This window comes from Ammodytes marinus, assembly GCF_949987685.1.
Source record: "Ammodytes marinus genome assembly, chromosome: 7".
NCBI classification, from domain to species: Eukaryota; Metazoa; Chordata; class Actinopteri; order Uranoscopiformes; family Ammodytidae; genus Ammodytes; species Ammodytes marinus.
The window spans coordinates 32,490,322-32,508,527 of NC_137211.1; the positions used below are offsets into that span (position 1 = coordinate 32,490,322).

General features: G+C 42.2%; 1 protein-coding gene across 2 annotated transcripts in view; it reads right to left on the reverse strand.

Moving 5' to 3' along the window:
• The window catches only part of agrn (agrin), a 502,577-nt gene that overhangs the window by 121,681 nt on the left and 362,690 nt on the right, over nucleotides 1–18,206 (reverse strand). For both annotated transcript variants that reach the window (XM_080031352.1, XM_080031351.1), the window contains exons 5-6: nucleotides 8,338–8,562; nucleotides 2,925–3,149 (exon numbers count right to left, since the gene is read on the reverse strand). In XM_080031352.1, coding sequence (XP_079887478.1) covers nucleotides 2,925–3,149; nucleotides 8,338–8,562 — 450 coding nt within the window. The remainder of the gene's footprint in view (nucleotides 1–2,924; nucleotides 3,150–8,337; nucleotides 8,563–18,206) is intronic.

The following is an 18,206-nucleotide window of genomic DNA, read 5'->3' on the forward strand; positions in this document are numbered from 1 at the left end:
ACTGGTCAGTTTTGAGATTTCTGTTTATTTTGCTTCAATACATGTCTTCTTTCAGCACATTTAAGTGTTCATTTGACTAAACCTTGTCTGTTTGAGTCTATATATTTCTCCTTCACAACCTCTCTTGAACGGCCATTATCTCAACATATAGTTTTTTTTCTGAACCAAAAAATGTCAACTTCTTAAGCACTAAGATCAACTACACTTTCCATAATCACAATTTGACAACTGATTGTTCTTCCCTCTGTGTGACACTGCCGGTCCAACCATGGGGAAAACATTCAAACATTAATAACTGATGTTACTGCTAGCGCGTGTAAAAGCTTTTCCTTTCAGCAGCTGAGGTTACACCTTTCTTAGAAAGCCACTAAAATGTTTTGACACGTAAGAAATTAATATATGTTCATTAATTGAGTATTATTACTAGAATAATTCTTGTTGGTCAAACATTTCCCAAAACTTTGATCAAGAATATGACAATAATATACACAGAAAGAAAACAACCCGGCCATTGCCATTGGTTATTGTGAATATAGTACATACTGTATATGTTCTTTGGTTATATGTAACACATGACAACAGACTGGAAGTAAAGTGTGCCATGCTCTCACCTAACTTTAATAAGTTCAACAATAACTTCACCAAATTGTCAAACTCAAACTTAAAAAATTCAATATGAGGGTCTTGTTAAAGTCCAAACTATTTTATTCATTACATTTTGACTCACTAAGCAGAAATCGTCTGTGGGAATCAAGAAAACAGAAAGAAATACTGGTTATGTCAAATGGCAATTTTGGCATTGAAGTGAGAAAATCCAATTTGAAGCTGGCCTGTGTTCTGGAGGCGCTCACTATTCCTGATCAGTGGATAAAATTTGTACAGCAATTCAGTTCCTTCTTGTCTTTTCTTTAAAAGCCTGTCATGCAACACTTAATCACATTGCTGCTCTATCTGATTGAGAGGGCTGCCGGGATGTTCAATGTCATGGTTACAAGTCCAAATGGCCATTTTCATTAGATACCAATTTGTAATTTGCTTAAGGATGTGATTTCATGGATCTCTGTTTCAAATTGAATTATTCTTTAATTTGAAAAGCCACGGCAGGGGAAAAGAATCACTCACATGTCCATGCACGCACGCACGCACACACACACACACACACACACACACACACACACACACACACACACACACACACACACACACACACACACACACACACACACACACACACACACACACACACACACACACACACACACACACACACACACACACACACACACACACACACACACACACACACACAAACTGACACGCAAACTCTGAAGGCTTCTTCGACCGGGATTTGTGCAATTTTAAGCTATCACAATCTTCAATCAGCTTTTGTCAAAGACGTCATTGTTGGGTGTACCAAAGGGCATGCTGTATTGGTCTATTCTTGTCTTTGGTGTTGTCAGGGGCATCAGTAAATAGGTTGGGCTCTCTGCACATCACCATCGTAAAACCAACACGGCCGTGGCTTTGAGAGGCCAAGCCGACAACACAGCGGGAACATTGGATTCCCTCCGATGGCTATCAGCCGTACAGTAAAAGCTGACAGCTCTTTGTTGACCAAGGCTTCGTGCCCCTGTTCTAATAGCACAGATAACAGCACTGGAGCCTGTTATCAGGCTGGAGGAGGCTAGGGCTAGCATGGATACAGTAATAGAAAATGTTTGCATTTTTCTTCAGCTCCTCATATTACCATAATATCAAATAGGTTTTGTGTGTAAAGTGTGTTTTTTTTTAAATTACTTGTAAGCCAAATTTGACAAATTTTCACAGGTTTATGATGTTAAAGTAATGTCAATCTGCTTCTGAAAAATGTGTATAATGAGCATTTATAGTAATCCCATGTGACTTTCTTTTTCATGCGATCTGGATACATTTAACCCTAAAACACTATTGTCGGGTGACTTTCACCCGCCCCATTGTGTTTTCATAATTTTCATTGTGTTGCTGGTGTGAGTTGCCTGGGTCCTTCAGTACCTTCAAGCTGCTCATTGACATCTTAAAGTAGAATTGGTTCCATGCTGCCGTCCCTGTTTTTTTCAGCAGACAGTTGTTCGGGTGATTTTGAAGTTAGTGATGGCGTATCATTTTTTCCGAATGCAACTGTATGGAGACTGTATGTACGCTAAGGTAAGTTAGAGTGCTCCTGGAATTTGCATGTCATATTTATTAAGCGTAATTTTTATGAATACATATCACTTAATGGCAGTGGCGGGCCGTCAGGGCCAGCAAAGCCTTCTCTGCTGGCCTAAAGACTTTCATAAAAACGAAATTATATATAATTAATAAACTATTATAGTTTTTTATAATTTAGTTTGATTTTCGGGATGATGGCTCTGAAGGCCTAGGTGTAAAAGGCACGGCCCTCCACTGCTTAATTTTAATGTAAAAGGGCAGTTATATGCTCAAAGATTTTTTTATAGTTAGTTGATAATTTTTCCCCTCTCTCCTACTGTTGTCAGTCTTGCATATAGACTGTGCCTTCACCAGACAAGGCTCACATCTCCCAGGAATGGGTGGACCGAAGAACAAGTTTCCAGCTCTATTCTTTTATTTTTGGGGGATTTTTTGTTAAAGATTAGCTAATTTTTCACTAATTTTACAGCCTTTTTATAGGGTCCCCCCATGATAAGATTTCCATTGTATAGGAGGGAAGTGAAAGAAAACAACCTAGATTTGCCATGTTTTGTTGTACTTTAATACATTTTGAAGAGAAGTATTTTGTATTGGGTATATTACATTGGGTGAAAAACACAGGACGTTAGTGATAGTGTTACAATATTTAGCATTAGCGTCTAGGGTTAAAGATTAAAAGGAGTTGTCACTAGCCTCTAAAGTTGCCCCAGAGCTGGACCTATAGCTGGCCTTACCCAGTCCTCTGCAGCGGCCCGCGTGGATCTTCCTCAGCTTGATGCCTTTCTTCATGCCTGTGGCCGTCATGGCGCACTGGCTGTGGTACGACTGTCCGTCACTGGCACACAGCCAGTCTGTGGCGGGGGGACAGGCCTCTGGCAGGCCGAAGAGGAGGGGCCGTCTGGTGAGGGCCTCCACCCGGCACAGGGTGTTCAGACTGTTCTCATTGTCCTCGCAGGGGTCTGTCAACACATTCATACATAGTGTAAGTACAGCATTTTGCCTCTGTTTGTGTCTGAATATTTATCCTACAACCTCCTTTAACTGCCGTTATCCTAACATTAGTTATTTCAATAATCATCAACTAAACTTTCCATAATCATGCTTAGCACTATTCTGAAGGTTATTACAGAAATATTTGTTCATAGGTAAATTGTCATAAATTGTCTGATTTATGATGCATTTTCTTCTTAAAAACATGACAAAAGTGCATTTTGAAGACCTGTACCTGTATTTTTTGATTTATGAACCGAAAAAAGGCTGTTTTAAACATTTGTTCTGTAAAAACGTTGGACCCCAATCCAAAAACATTTTCAATGTAAGTAAGTAACTGACAAAGTTGCATGATGATATAAGTTAATAATGTTACCCTATTCACCTGCAGTTTCTTGCCTTAATGTTAATTAGACATTGGGGGATTGAATAACTGAAGTTCATTATTCAAATCAAATCATATAGGGGAGAACGGGGGAATGTGAGCCATCGGGTAATGTGAGACACCCCCTGTATCTAGGCAATAGAACACATTTTTGGTCATGTGAGATATATGTTTTCAAGCCCCTCTCATTCCCCCTTGGCCATGAAAGAGAGGACCTCATGGTGATGTTGTAAGCATGTTTTTTTCACAAAAATGTATTTTTTGCATGTAAAAGTAAATTTTCTTGCTGTCAACTTAATCGATTGTTGTGCCAAAGCAAATTGATTCAGGTAGAAAAACTTCTATCATACATGTTGATGAACTACCAACATATGAAACCATGTGATGATGATAACTGAAGATTAGCCTGATTTGCTGAGAGAGGTAGTTTTTTCTCAAATTGTGGCAGTGGGGTAAAGTGAGACAAATGCTGTGGGGTAAAGTGAGACAGTGTCTGTGCCCTCTTTTAATGAATCCATTATATTTGAGGTAGCAAAGAGACTAGTTTGATTAAGACAAAAGACAATGTGGGCTGGAGGTGGGGGTTGATGGTTGAAGGGGTGTCAGCAAGGGCATGGTTTGGCACGTATGTATGTGGGGGACAGGAGAGTGACCTTTAACATCAATAAACTCTAAGTAATATGTTATTATTCAATGAATGATCCCAATAAAACAAATGCAGAAAAACATTAATCAAATACTCAAAAGATGGAAAATGACAGCTGGGTCTAGTCCTGTGTTCTGATTCCCAGGCTGTTCTAGCTGGTTCTGATTGTTCTTTGCTCTGACCCCCAGACACTAGCTGGCTCTAAGGGTCCTGTGTTCTGACCCCCAGACTGTGTTTTAATCTAACTGGCTCTATCTGTCATTTGAATGTTAATTATTGAATATGAATTATATTGTGTATTTGATCAGAGTTACTTTCAAGTGTTTAGAACATGTTTTTCTTAATTGACCAAACCCCATGATTCTGTTACTCGTCTGACATTAGTTTTGGAATATTTGGTTTTCAAGCTAGCTGTCAGGATTCTAACTGTTACAACATGTGTTGTTATGGTAGTTTCAGAGTGGAAAAAGTAAGTGGATCAGTTTACCCCCTTGATTTCTCTGGTCTGTCTCAGTTTACCCCACAGCTGGGGTAAAGTGAGACACTTTTTTTAAAACAATCATATTTTCACTGCCCTTTGTCATGAATAAATTCTGCTAATGCCCTTTTCTAGGAAACATCCTGAATTAATGGGAAATGTGTACATTTGACTGATAAATCATTTTAGCTCCCTTAGAGGGGAGCAAATGTAAAAAGAGTCTCCCCGTTCTCCCCTATGTCAATTTTTCCTCACTGACTTTTCAACATTGATCTTGCAGAAAAAAATATGTTCAAATTACAACAGGATATGATGTGTATTGGGTTCATTTCCTTAAAACTGTTGATTCCTTTTCAAGTAAAGTTCCCAAAGTTTGAGCTTTGGGAAGCAGAAGAATACCAAATAAATAATCCTATCAGTATACACTCACCGGCCACTTTATTAAGTACTCCTGTTAAATTGCTTATAAAAACAAATAGCTAATCAGCCAATTACATGGTAGCAACTCAATGCATTTAGGCATGTAGACGTGGTCAAGGCAACGTGCTGTGAAAATCCCAGTAGATCAGCAGTTTCTGAAATAATCAGACCAGCCCGTCTGGCACCATAAACCATGACATGTTCAAAGTCACTTAAACCCTTTCTTCCCCATTCTGTTGCTCGGTTTGATCTTCAACAAGTTGTCCTGTCCAGGTCTACATGCCTAAATGCATTGAGTTGCTGCCATGTGATTGGCTGATAAGTTATATGTGTTAACAAGAAATGTAACTGGTGTACCTGATAAAGAGGCCGGTGAGTGTAGTTTGACTGTATTAACTTCAGTTAGTTTTGCAATATTTTTCTAGTAAATATAGAGAGGAGAGAGGTATAGAGACAGCACAAAGAATAGAAAAAGGAGATATGATACTCCATCAAAGCTGCTCCATAGATGTGATGAGTGGCCCTGCAGTGTAGAGCGGCTCACAGTGAGACCTTGAGACTGAAGGGGAGACAGGGAAATGGATGAAGGGAACGTTAGCTTGATTTGTTCCCAGGCTTCTCCCTCCTTCTAAGGGGAGAGCGCCGGTCGGGCACGCTCTGCCGTATCAGTCCATGATCATAATGAAATTGGTTTGTGGATGTGTGGGACGGGGGTGTTAAGTCCCTGAAACAGCAGCCCAGGCTTTATCCTGCACGCCACGCTTCCAGCATGTGGGGAAGACAAAAGATTGATGTTGCGACGTGACATATGAAATCACTGCCAAGCTGCCGGCAAGTCATTCAAAACACACAGAGGACGAAACAACCTATCTTAACCAAAGGAGTAGAAAGGAAGAGAAAAGGCTTGTTTCCACTGAGGGGTGCGGTTCGGTTTGGTAAGGCTCTGTATGCATTTATTTGCATTTACATCGCCAAAAGTTGGAAGGCTACCAAAATAAGCTAAACATGCCGTACCTATTTTGTCCCCCTTTTGTTTGGGATAGCAAGCTTTCCCAAAAAGAGTTACAAAAGGGTGGAGCTACACACTGCAGTCCGTTGATTGATTATTTTAATCTCCTCGCAAGAGTGAGAGAAAAATGATGGCGCACAGCTCTTTGTTTGATGTCTTGCGTTCTTCCTGTTTATTTAATTTATCAGCAAGCTACACTGTCTCCCACTCTTAACGATGTCACCATAGTTTTGCAGCTGCAGCGGCCACAGCACAGACTCTTAATGAGGCCCAGTGTCGTTCCCCAGCCTAATCCATTCAGCATACAGTATATCCTGTATACAAAGTAAGGGTGCTGTAGACAGTGGAAAAACAAGACAGATCTAGGTTTACCGTTGCTTACCGAACCGACCTATACTGCTCAGTGGAATCAAGGCAAAAGAGAATGAGAAATTGTTTCATATCAACACAATGCAAAGGCTTTCACATAGTAGCAACCAAGAAAACAAGGCCTTATCGTAATACATGGCATGTCTCTGCAGAACACAGTGCTTTACCCGCCGGTTACACCATTACCTGAGAGAAAGACCATTACCTCCCATTAAGTGAGAAGAACAGCTTCCAGGAGCCATGCTTCCCTCCAGCTGAGCAAGTAGGGCAATTACAACAGAAGAAAAATGGCCTGTTTGCTGCATACACTAGCAGTGATTATAAATCAACTGTGTTCTTCTGGCTAGGGCTAGCGACTTGAAACAGCCAAGGCTTTAGGAAGGAAGATTTAGAGGAGCATCAGGGCTGTCTGGGTCCCCTCTTAGCATTGCCTCCCCAGGGGAGGAGAGGGCAGCTGGGGTCACTTTGACTCAGGCTGGATTTAAAAGAGCAACCTTCACCACCAGACCTGCACATCCATCTCTGGTAGCCTGCCATTCTGCACTGTCTCCCCCAGACTCCCACTGCTAAGAGACAGAGCTAGCTCACAGCACACACACACACACACACACACACACACACACACACACACACACACACACACACACACACACACACACACACACACACACACACACACACACACACACACACACACACACACACACACACACACACACACACACACACACACACACACACACACACACACACACACACACACACACACACACACACACACACACACACACACACACACAAAGAACAACCTCAAAGTTGAGCGCGCCTGATGATAACAAGGAGGAGCAAAACAGCCTGGCCTGATGACAGCTGTGAAGTAACCTGAGTGAGGCAAAGCAACCCGGGTGAACAGGAGAGTTAGCAGAGATGTGCTTTAAGTAAGTCTGTGTGTGAAGGGAAACAACAACAGCCACAGGCAGGAAATATAGTGAAGACAAGAAAAAAGAGGAAATGAGAACAGCAGAGAACAACAGCTTTTTTTTAAATGGTCTTTTTTTAAATTGTTATTTATAAAAGGAAAACATGCCAAGATGACCTGGTTCCAGCATCTCCAATGTGAAGATTTCCCCTCTATTATGTAAAGGCAAATGTAATTTCTCATCATCAAGATGAGATATTAAAGTCCCCTGCAATATATAGAAGAGGTGAATGTGTCCCCCTCAAAACAAAAACAAAATAAGAGTTCAGGGGGTTAAAACATTTATTTCTCCTTTTACCTGCAACTGTATACAGTATATCCCAATGATTTCAGTTTAGCCCTATATACACTTACTTTTCTTACCTTCAGGGGTTTAAATTAGATTGTGTCAAGCATCTAATATGGGACTTGTAAGAGTAGCCTAATCCTTTATGTTGAAGACCAAGATGAGATTACTATTGGCTTTTATGTCCATTTAAACTTTGGAGCCCAAGGCTTTAATACTGTCCCATGATTCCCTAAAAACATCCCAAAACATGTGATATGTTTTGAATGTTCAAAACATTTTGAATACAGGTACATATTTGAAAGCAATACCTCAGAGCCTTACTGCAATATATTCCATTTTATTTGTGTGGCTAACGGAAAGTCGTTTGTTCTTCAACATAAATACAAATATTTGAACAATGAATTGATTCATAAAAAGGCACAAATTGGTGCATACTAATTCACCAGAATGCATGAAATGAAGTGTTTGACGCTCACAATGTTCTTCCCTCTGCTTAATGTCAATGTCAGAACCAAACCCATCCCTATGACCGGCACACTTTGATGAATTGATCAATAATGAAAAGGTAATGCTTGCACTCACCGCAGTGCCCTTGGTATTGCACTCTGATGTTCTTCTGGTGGTTGCAGGCATGCTGATAGAGCTCACACTGGTTGCGGTAGTCCTTCCCATCGCTGCCACACACTGTCTGCTCCGCCTTGCCCTCACAGCTCAGGGGGCACATGCATTTAGCTGACAGGCCGTCCGACGACTGGACACAGGTGCTGCCATAGCCGCAGGTCACCTCAGCACAGGGGTCCTTCAAAGCTGCAGGCAGGGAACACACCACAACCAGAGTTAGTCAAAAGCAGAGTAGACTAGCCCTATCTACCAGCTCAATGGGGTAAAATGAGTAAAAAGACAAGCAATACAAGGTGAAAATTCACTTAGTAAGATTTCTTGAAATAGGATGCAATATTTAAGCCTTTAAAGATGGAAGAGATCTGAGGAAACAAATTTTGCAGTATATTTGACTAGTATTAGGAAGTGTTGTTTATCATATTAAAGCTGCAGTTGAGAGTTTCAGCCGTTGGGATCCCAACGGCTGTTTTCCCAACGCTCTACCTGCTGTAGTTCCTCCCTCCGAACGACAGCTATGCGCGTTCATGTGAATTCAGTTACATTGACAGGAGACAAACACCATGTCCGATTCCGAGGTGATTAAACATTAGTAATGATAACTACATACGTACATATTGAGCATCTTCATTTTAATCACAGACAGACCATGTATGTTAGCTTAAAATCATTGTAAGTGTGCTGGTAGGCCTAACAAAAGTAGCTGTAACAGCCAGGCAAGATAGCAAACTAATTGTAACAGAGCGGAGAGGTGTGTGTGTATCTCCTGCTCTGACCGCAGCTGCTCGGGGCTGCTGCGCGAGGAGCGGGCTGCGTGTCAGTGCTCCCGCTGCTCGTTGAGAAGAGGTGATACTTGCCTTGGCGAAAAAAGTCACCAATAACACCAGAAAAAAAAGCTAGATTTGTCGCTTGTCGCTGTTTTGAAAAAAAAGTCGCCAGGGGGGCTGAAAAGTCACTAAATATAGCGACAAAATCGCTTTGAGTTGGCAACACTGAGCACAGGACTAGGGCTATATAGGGCCAGCGGACGTCCTGCTGCTAGCGGCAGGCAGCCGAGGGGCAGAGGAAGGGGACGAGGTCGCGGTCGGAGAGGTCTTGATGTGATAGGGCAAGAAGACATGGCCCGTGTACTTTTTTTCGAGCTCTCTCCGTCTCCCTTTCAGCAGTTAACTTTTCAACATTCGTCTTTCCTCGTTTTTTTGCTGTCTTAGCGGTGTTAGTTGTTGGTATCCTGGGAATGGTAAATTGAGGGTTCGTTTGTGAAGACATTGCTACTCGCTGTCCACCGTAGTAGCCTAGTAGGACTACCAAACAGTAGGCTAGTGTCAGACTATAGGGTCGTGAACGCTCACGCAACTGACGCATCAACGTCGTTGCCAAGGTCCCACAGCCAATAAGAACGGAGAATCTGACCTCGCTCTGATTGGTCAAAATTAACATGAGCGGTGGCAATTTTGGGGGGCAGCACACAGAGGCAGGGGGGAGCAAAGTGATAAAAACATATTTTCAGACCACTTCACCTACATATAGCTGAATGGCTATTATGACAGTTTTGCCAAATATTACAGTAAAAAAACTCTCAACTGCAGCTTTAAGCGTGTAATACTCAAAAGCAGTATTCCTCCCCCAACTTGTCCATGTCATTCTCTTCATTTCAAGTGTTAATTAACCATTTTAACTCGGGCTGTCAAATGAACTAATATATATATATACGTGTATATATATATATATATATAGGGGAGAACGGGGTAATTTGTCACACGGGTTGGTTGTCACAATCGTTATATCTCGGAACCAGAAGGCGCTGTCTGTGAAATTTTGGTATGTAAATATCCAGAATTGGGATCAGAGGTCACCTACATAGTCTTCCTTGGAGTTAGACTGCTACATTTGAGGTGAGAGGACTGTTTGTGTTTTTCATGTCAAATTGAAAATATTTAGCTCCTCAGTATTTTTCTTCTAGGCTTTTACACAATGGGTTCATAACAAAACAGTTGTTACCCATAAAAAGTGTGAAGGGTAAACTATAGTTTAGATTGTGGTTAGCAAGCTAATTAGTTGTCCGATGGTTGTTGGCCTTGATGCTAGCAAGAAATTCAAGTTGGGGTTGGTCGTCACATTTTTTGGGGGGTTGGTTGTCACATGTTATCCAAAGGCTACAGCCAGAAAAGGAACCCAATAATGAAATAAATTGTCAAGCTGTATACTCACTGACACCCCAGAGAAGGAAAGAATAGAGCAGGAAAAGGCAGCTAGCATGCAAAAGAAAAAAGGGCAACAAAATCAAAACAACCCAGTGCATCCCAAACTAGACCAGTTGCCAAGGCTACAGTAAGTTATGTAGGCCTATTTGTCAACTTGACAATGCAATTAAATGTTCAAATTTAGTTCTACTTTCTTTCCTTCTTTTTATGATTATTCCCATTAAGATAACATTGTGACAAACAACCCCATAGTGTGTGACAACCGACCCCTTGATGGGGTTGGTTGTCACAATGTGTAAGGGTGTCTTTTGGCGCTTTTCCACCGCATGGTATCAGCTCAACTCGACTCAACTCGCATTTTTGGCGTTTCCACCGCAATTTCATGGTACCTGGTACCTGCTAGCGGCTGCTTTTTTAGTATCGCCTTGCTCTAGGGTCCAAGCGAGCTGAGTCGAGCTAAAAGGTGACGTCGGCAGACGGCCGGCCGCTGATTGGCCAGAGACTACCGTCTGCCGGCTTCATTCTGTTGATTATTCTCCCCTTGATTCTCAACAACTCTCCGGGACTTTTATGTGTATTTTGTCTCGCCGCGTGCAGCCTTCTTTGGCTCGCTTTCATTTGATTTGCATCACAGACCCGATTTTTTTCTCTCCATATATTCGCTAAGCTCACCCAGTTGTGTTGGCTGTTGGGGAAGTTACTTTGAACATACGAGAGGAGACATCAGCTAGGCTAAATAGCCTATAGCAGCAAGCTGGGACAGACATGATAGCGAGCGATTACATTACAAGCCTCGGACTGCACTGATTACCTCAATAAAATATTCAGGCTGAGACACGGCTTGCATTTGAAAACACGTATCCTGAAACAAGCACTTAACAGTCAACTTTATCATGCCCGTGTTTACGTGCATAGGGATGTACGTGACGCATCCCTACAGCTGTGTGGCAGTCACACATCAGGACACAAACCCTACCCTTTTAACGGCCCGTAGCAATATTATTCTACTTCTTTTAGCAAACAGATACAAGGGGAGTATTTTCTTAAACATTTCTCATCCGTGTTTTTGGCGGTTGGTTCAGTTAATAGTGCAACAACTGCTCGTAATTTCTGCTTTGCTACTTGACTCCGGAGTTGGCTTTCAGCCCCTTACGACAACCCCGCCCACGTTCAGGAGGTACTATTTTCGGTGGAAAACGACCCGTGCTGCTACCAAACCAAGTTAAACTGAGTCCAGTTGAGTCGAGTCGAGCTACATTTGCGGTGGAAAAGCGCCATTTGATGATTAATTTCTTCTTTATTACAATAAGATAGAAAAAGTGAGGGGTACACATTTCAAGCCAACACCTTAAGCTTCAATTTAATGTAGGAATGACTATTGAAAGATGTTTTGGTGATGAGCAATTCTCACTAGAGTAAAAAGTGTGCCTACTTACCCCGTTCTCCCCTATATATTAGGGCTGTCAAATTAACGCGTTCATTTCGATTAATTAATCACAGAAAAATTAACGCGATTAAAAAAATTAACGCAGATTAATCGCACTTCTGTAATGCCCTTTGACCCGGTGCAAAAGTGGTGCGCAGCTGCACCGAGCTGAACCTGTAGCTTGCATACACGGCCCGCACGGGTGAAAGGGAGAAAAGTAAAGAGAGAAGCTGGGGGAAAGGGCGGGGCCGAGGGCTCTATGGACGGTTTATGGGATGCTTCGGGCAAATAAGCATGAAGGTAGGAAGACATCTTACTTTATTCTCCTCAGTGTCTGTGCATTATTGATTTAGTGGGTGCAACAATGTAGGTTCAAAAGTATCTCTCAATCTTCCTCCGTGTGTACAATTTTGTTTGCTAGCTGTCTCGTCTCCCGTGTAAACGGACACCCGCCCCGTGTGTGTGTGTGTGTCAATATTTTTGCCTATGAGTACGACGATGGGGAATGAATCGGCATAGGCATCTGTGGCAGTGCAGCGCTGTCTGTTGTGGAGACAGAAGTTACGAGAGACGGAGAGCGAGAGAAAGAGCGGGAAACAAACTGTAGCAGGCTATAGGCCTACAGCTGTTTATAAACAGGTATAAAAGTGTCATAAAAGTATGCGATTAATTTAGATTAATTAATCACAGAGCCTGTATTTAAGAAGATAAATTTTTTTAATCGCTTGACAGCCCTAATTTTAATACATTAGCGACACTGTTCTAGATTCAATAGTAATATATGATATTTTAGCTTTTTAAGATGATTTATATCTTGGAGTTAGCTAAAAATACTCATATTGAGCATGGGTTACTAGTAGGAAGATCTTTCATGTAAGCCTGCCTTGTAATCCTCATTTTCGTATTGAATTTACAAGTCTTACTGAAATGTTGCTTGTTAGGTGATTGTGTCTTTAATTAAGTGTAAGGAGATATTTTGACTATAAATTAGACCAATATACTTGGTAAGATTTAGAATGTTTGGAGGACACTCACTGTGGGACGGAGTGGAGTGCATTGTGGATGACAGGTTACCTTATCTAAGTGGGGTGCCGGTGCACTTTTAGAAGCGTGTGACAGTTATTCTGGCTTTGAAGAACTACTTTACACCCCCACAGATGTCTGCTCGCACACACAGGTTGCGTTTAATTTGGCAGCGCAGCGTGAATTGATTTGGGAGCTTTGCATTCACAACATATTCTCTATTGCTATGCCGGAGCATGCTTCAATCGCCACCGCTCCGGAAGCGACCCTCTGAATATTTACCTTTCCACAAATGAGACCAAGGAGGAAAAAATAGACACACACACACACACACACACACACACACACACACACACACACACACACACACACACACACACACACACACACACACACACACACACACACACACACACACACACACACACACACACACACACCCCTTTTCCCCAGTGGACTTTGTTTCCACCCAAGTTGCCACTTGTCGTTGAGTGACTCATTCCAATGATAGTCGAGGGTGCAACTTTTAATTTTGTTGTGCGCCCCTCATGTTTTTTTTCCCCTAAGGGTTTCATATGCTGGATGAAAGGCGGCCATCAGATTACAATGGCTGTCATCTCCACTGCGTGATACATATTTATGACTGCCGGGGACAAACATGCTCTCCCCTGAGCATCCCGCAGCCCGCTCATTTCCTAAGCCCGCCACTTTCAGAATAAATATTTACCCATGTCTGATATTATCCCCTCTTTTGTTTCAACCAACATAAATTGATTTAATTCAAAGAGGAGGGGAGTGCATATAATGAATTTGAAATGATTTGTGGTGCATTCTGTTTCTTAGAGACAATACAGGAGGAGTGTGTTTCTGTAAGTCAAAGGAGCTCTCCCCCCAGCTTGCTTTCCCCCGTCTTCATGACACATTTTTCCCTTCCTTTCCTTCCTCTCCTTGTCTAGGACTCGGTGCGTTTCCACTCGTTATCAAACACAGACTGGTCCATTATATACTTGCGCCGTGTTGTTGCCAGTCCTTTGAAAAAAGACACTTGACCTAATTTATGACAAAGCAACCTCACAATAAAGTATTACATGATATCGCGACGAAGGGGAGACTGATATCACAAGTCATTTTGAGCCATGAGCTAATGTTAACTAGACATTGTGACACCTGGCCTGTCATTTCAGTCTAATCATATGAAGAATGATGGCTGATGACCTGCAGTAATGACCCTGTTGTATCTGCCGCAGCAGGTAAAAGGTCCCGTTAGATCACAACAGCACACAAGTACACTCACTACACACTGTGCAGTAAAACAGAGCTGGCTCTTGTTATGTATGCAGTACTAGTAGGAATAACCTTTAAAGCCATACTCTTGTGCACTTGCTGTTTGGAATAAGAGGAGCAGGAGGAGGATGTGCTCGTCCTAACAAGAAGAAGCAACTTGTCAGAGCGCTTTATGGTTTAGCGTAAAGCGTGTGGTTGTTAAGGTGGAGGAGGATTGGTGAGAAGCCCAGTGATAAGGGGGGGAGTGTGCTTTGTGACAGTAAACAGCGCCCTCACGCTTCTCTGATCTCATTAAATAACATCCAGGGTTTTCTCTCTCACTATCTCAGCCCTCTCTTCTGACAGGCAGAGGGGTATTTGTGTGTGTGTGTGTGTGTGTGTGTGTGTGTGTGTGTGTGTGTGTGTGTGTGTGTGTGTGTGTGTGTGTGTGTGTGTGTGTGAATAGGAAGGGGAGGTGGGGGCTGTTTTTTGATTTAAATGCTAACAGAGGCCCATTTGGATATGAGGCACAGCCTGAATTGGGGCGTTAGTTCAGATAAGCCCGCCTTCTCCGACTGAAGACAAGCAGGTAAATTGCCTGGGTGAATGTGATCGGCGTAACAAGTCTGCATTAAAAATAAAATAGCCAATTAGATCAGTCTCCCTGCTGGAGTGAAGCTCAGTGAGGTTTAGACTGCAAGGAGAAGGACAAAGAAAGGCAGATAAGGATGGAGATAGACAGAGAGAGATAAAGACACAAAGTGACACGGCAGCCACGGCATTCCAGCAAAGAGAGAGGGAGAGAGAGAGGGAGAGAGAGAGACAGAGAGAGGGATAGACAGAGAGAGAGAGAGAGAGAGAGAGAGAGGGATAGAGAGAGAAAGAGAGACAGAGGGACAGAGAGAGGGATACAGAGAGAGGGAGAGAGAGTGTATCTTATGATGAAGTGAAAACAACGCCCTAAAGCACTGCCGCTTCTCTGGGGCACAATTAAAAAATTCCCTCGGATATTTACATGTACTGTATGTTCCAATAGTCTTTGGAAGGAGAATACATGTAATTTATTTGTCTAAAATTCCAACTATTTTTCAAAGCACTTTATGTCTCATTCCTGTCAGTACATCACAATTTGATTGGATCTTTAAAAATGTGTCCAATTATTCTAATCACAGGCATATCTTCACTCAGGAGGTGCTTCATTTGATTGAGGGGCCGGTCTGCCAGTCCAGACATGATTGTGACTGGACTACCTGCATGCCTAATTGGGACCTTCACAGATGAAGAGTAACCCATGAACATACAGTATCTGCAAGCTGGGCTCAAACAGAAATCAACCTGGCTATGGTAAGATGATTCATGATTGAATATAATGTGAAAGCACAAACGAGTGGATACTGCTGCTTGTTGGATTCAACATGAAGGGACTCTCTATTTGAGCTGCTGGAAAGCTTTTGAACCACGAACTGTAAAAAGGAAATAACATTTGCACTTAAAGCTGTATAGTGTGGTGCAGAGCTGCTGGAGGGTTGGTGGCTGTACTGCTTGGTAGTTTTATTATGCCTTATCCCTTTAAGTGTACATAAGTTTGACATCACACTCACTTAAAGCAGGACACTGCAGGCCAATAGGATCAACATGTTTACTTATAGATATCATCATGAAACTTTGCCAGTTGATTGCTTACAAATAACAATAATTTTTTGTATTTTATTTTTTTAAATGTTTGAATACATTATGCAAATGTATCAATTCCTAAGTAATTTTCTGTACATTTGCATCTCTTTAGAAATAATAAAATCTAGAGATTTAAAATCTTTATTTCATTTTACAAATCAAAAAATACTGTGTACAGGTGTTAAAAACGTCCGTTAAAGATGGTTGTATAGGAGGAAAATATGGAACCAAACAGACAGGGTTTAGTCAAATGGACCTTTGATTTATACTAGTATGAAAGAAGATGTGTTACGGAAGCAAAAATCTCAGAATTGACCGGTACTTAAAAAAACAGTTTTTGCCTACAGCGTCTCACCTTAAAAGAACAGAACCTTAGGGCCCAATACTGATAAACAGGTGATGGGGTGTGATGCCTGCGTGAACAGTGGGGCAGAGTGCTTTTTCTTTGAAGACGGGGGGTTCCAATGATCTATGAGCACACAGCTAGGCATGTGGGGAGCTCTGCTACTTTGTGCTGCAGTTTATGAATGCTTCATTAATGGGCTGTCAACGCTACGCTGGCTTTACCTGCCGCCCCACCACCTAGGCAATGGCAACAGCCCAGACGTGTGTGTGTGTGTGTTTATGTATTATACTGGATGCCAGTGCACATTTACAAGCAGCCACACAGTTAAGATAAGTCCGCAAGTAAGTTTGTGATATGTGTGCATGCATGTGCATCTGTGTGTGTGTGTGTGTGTGTGTGTGTGTGTGTGTGTGTGTGTGTGTGTGTGTGTGTGTGTGCCTGTGTGCGTGCGTGCGTGTGTGCTGCTTCCTGTTGTGCTAGTAGTGATAAGGGAGAGAGCAGGGGGTTGGGGAGCTAATCAAATGCAATGATGTGATGGGGAGGGGGGTCTAAGCAGTGTGTGTTCTAATCAGTAGCATACCCCCCACACACCCCGTCACCAGCAGGAGAAGAAGAAGAAGCCAAAGTAGGCCATGTTGGGAATTTAGCAAAAGCAGTCTAAGGCCCTGTTCTCACGGTGAAAACGTGACAGTTTTCCCGTTTTTGGTTTAAAAAAAAAAACCCCGTTCAGACACAATTTATCTGACATCTTCACTCGTACACATGTTTTCAGAGGAAACGGGACGAAATCGCTGTAGTAAGCATGCCATGCCAGCAGTTGGCGGTACAAGGTAGTAGTAGATAGCTTTTCTGGTACAATCTGATGCATAAAACCTTACTGTAACCGAAAATGAATGCCACTAACGTTCATAAAGCGGTTGGTGTAAGCTTGGGGTTACAAGTATTGTAAATGACAAGCTTTCTGTCCTCTTATTTCACCCATTGAACTCGTGAAAATAGAAGACATGCTGGTAGTGAAGGGGCTTTGTGAGCGGTTATCTTTCCTGTTAGGCGTACTTCAAAATAAAAGTCAACTCACGTTTGTCCAGTGAAATGCTATTAATGTTTAGCCAGTGACATGCTTTTACTGTGAAGCCGTAGCCTTAATGCTCCTTTTGTTGAACAGTAACTTAACCGCTGCGAACTATGGATAGTGTTTTTTAATGTAGAGAGAGCCGTGTCCCTGTCATATACAGAAGCTACACACGTAAATTTTGCTAGAAAAACCGGCAGAGCACAAATCTTTCCCCAGACAAAGTTGCGGTTGCATGGTATCAATAACTTACTAATAGACTATAGACTACATTGGCGAGTGTTATATTTGAGCCCTGCACGACACTCTCCGCTGATCACAGTGATGGTGCCGCGGAGACACCGTGCATGTTATGTTGTCTTCTAACTTTATAACTTGCGTGTGGGTATTTTGACAGCAAATGTTATAGACTATGCATACGTGAAGTGGAGCCGTGACGTCAGCGTTATCAGGGGAAATGGTTTCGGTGTTTACAAGAAACCAAAACCGTTGTGTTTTCCAAAAAGTCCTCCCTGGGAGTAGATCTCAAAAACTTGCGGTTTCATGCCTGCGTTTGCTGTTTTCATGTACATGATATAGTGCAACCGCGGGAATTTTTCCGCGTTTGCACCGTTTCGTGTTGCCGTGAGAACAGGGCCTAACAGGAGAGTGAATATTGGCATTAAATGAATCAGACACACCACTTAAGATGGATGCTGTGTGCTGAATGTGGAGATAAGAAACAGATCACTTAATGAGGAGATGATAAGTTAGTTTCGTGTTACCAGCTTGTTTTGCATCTCCCAAGTGGCATTTACAACAAAAATATATAGGGGAGAACTGGGT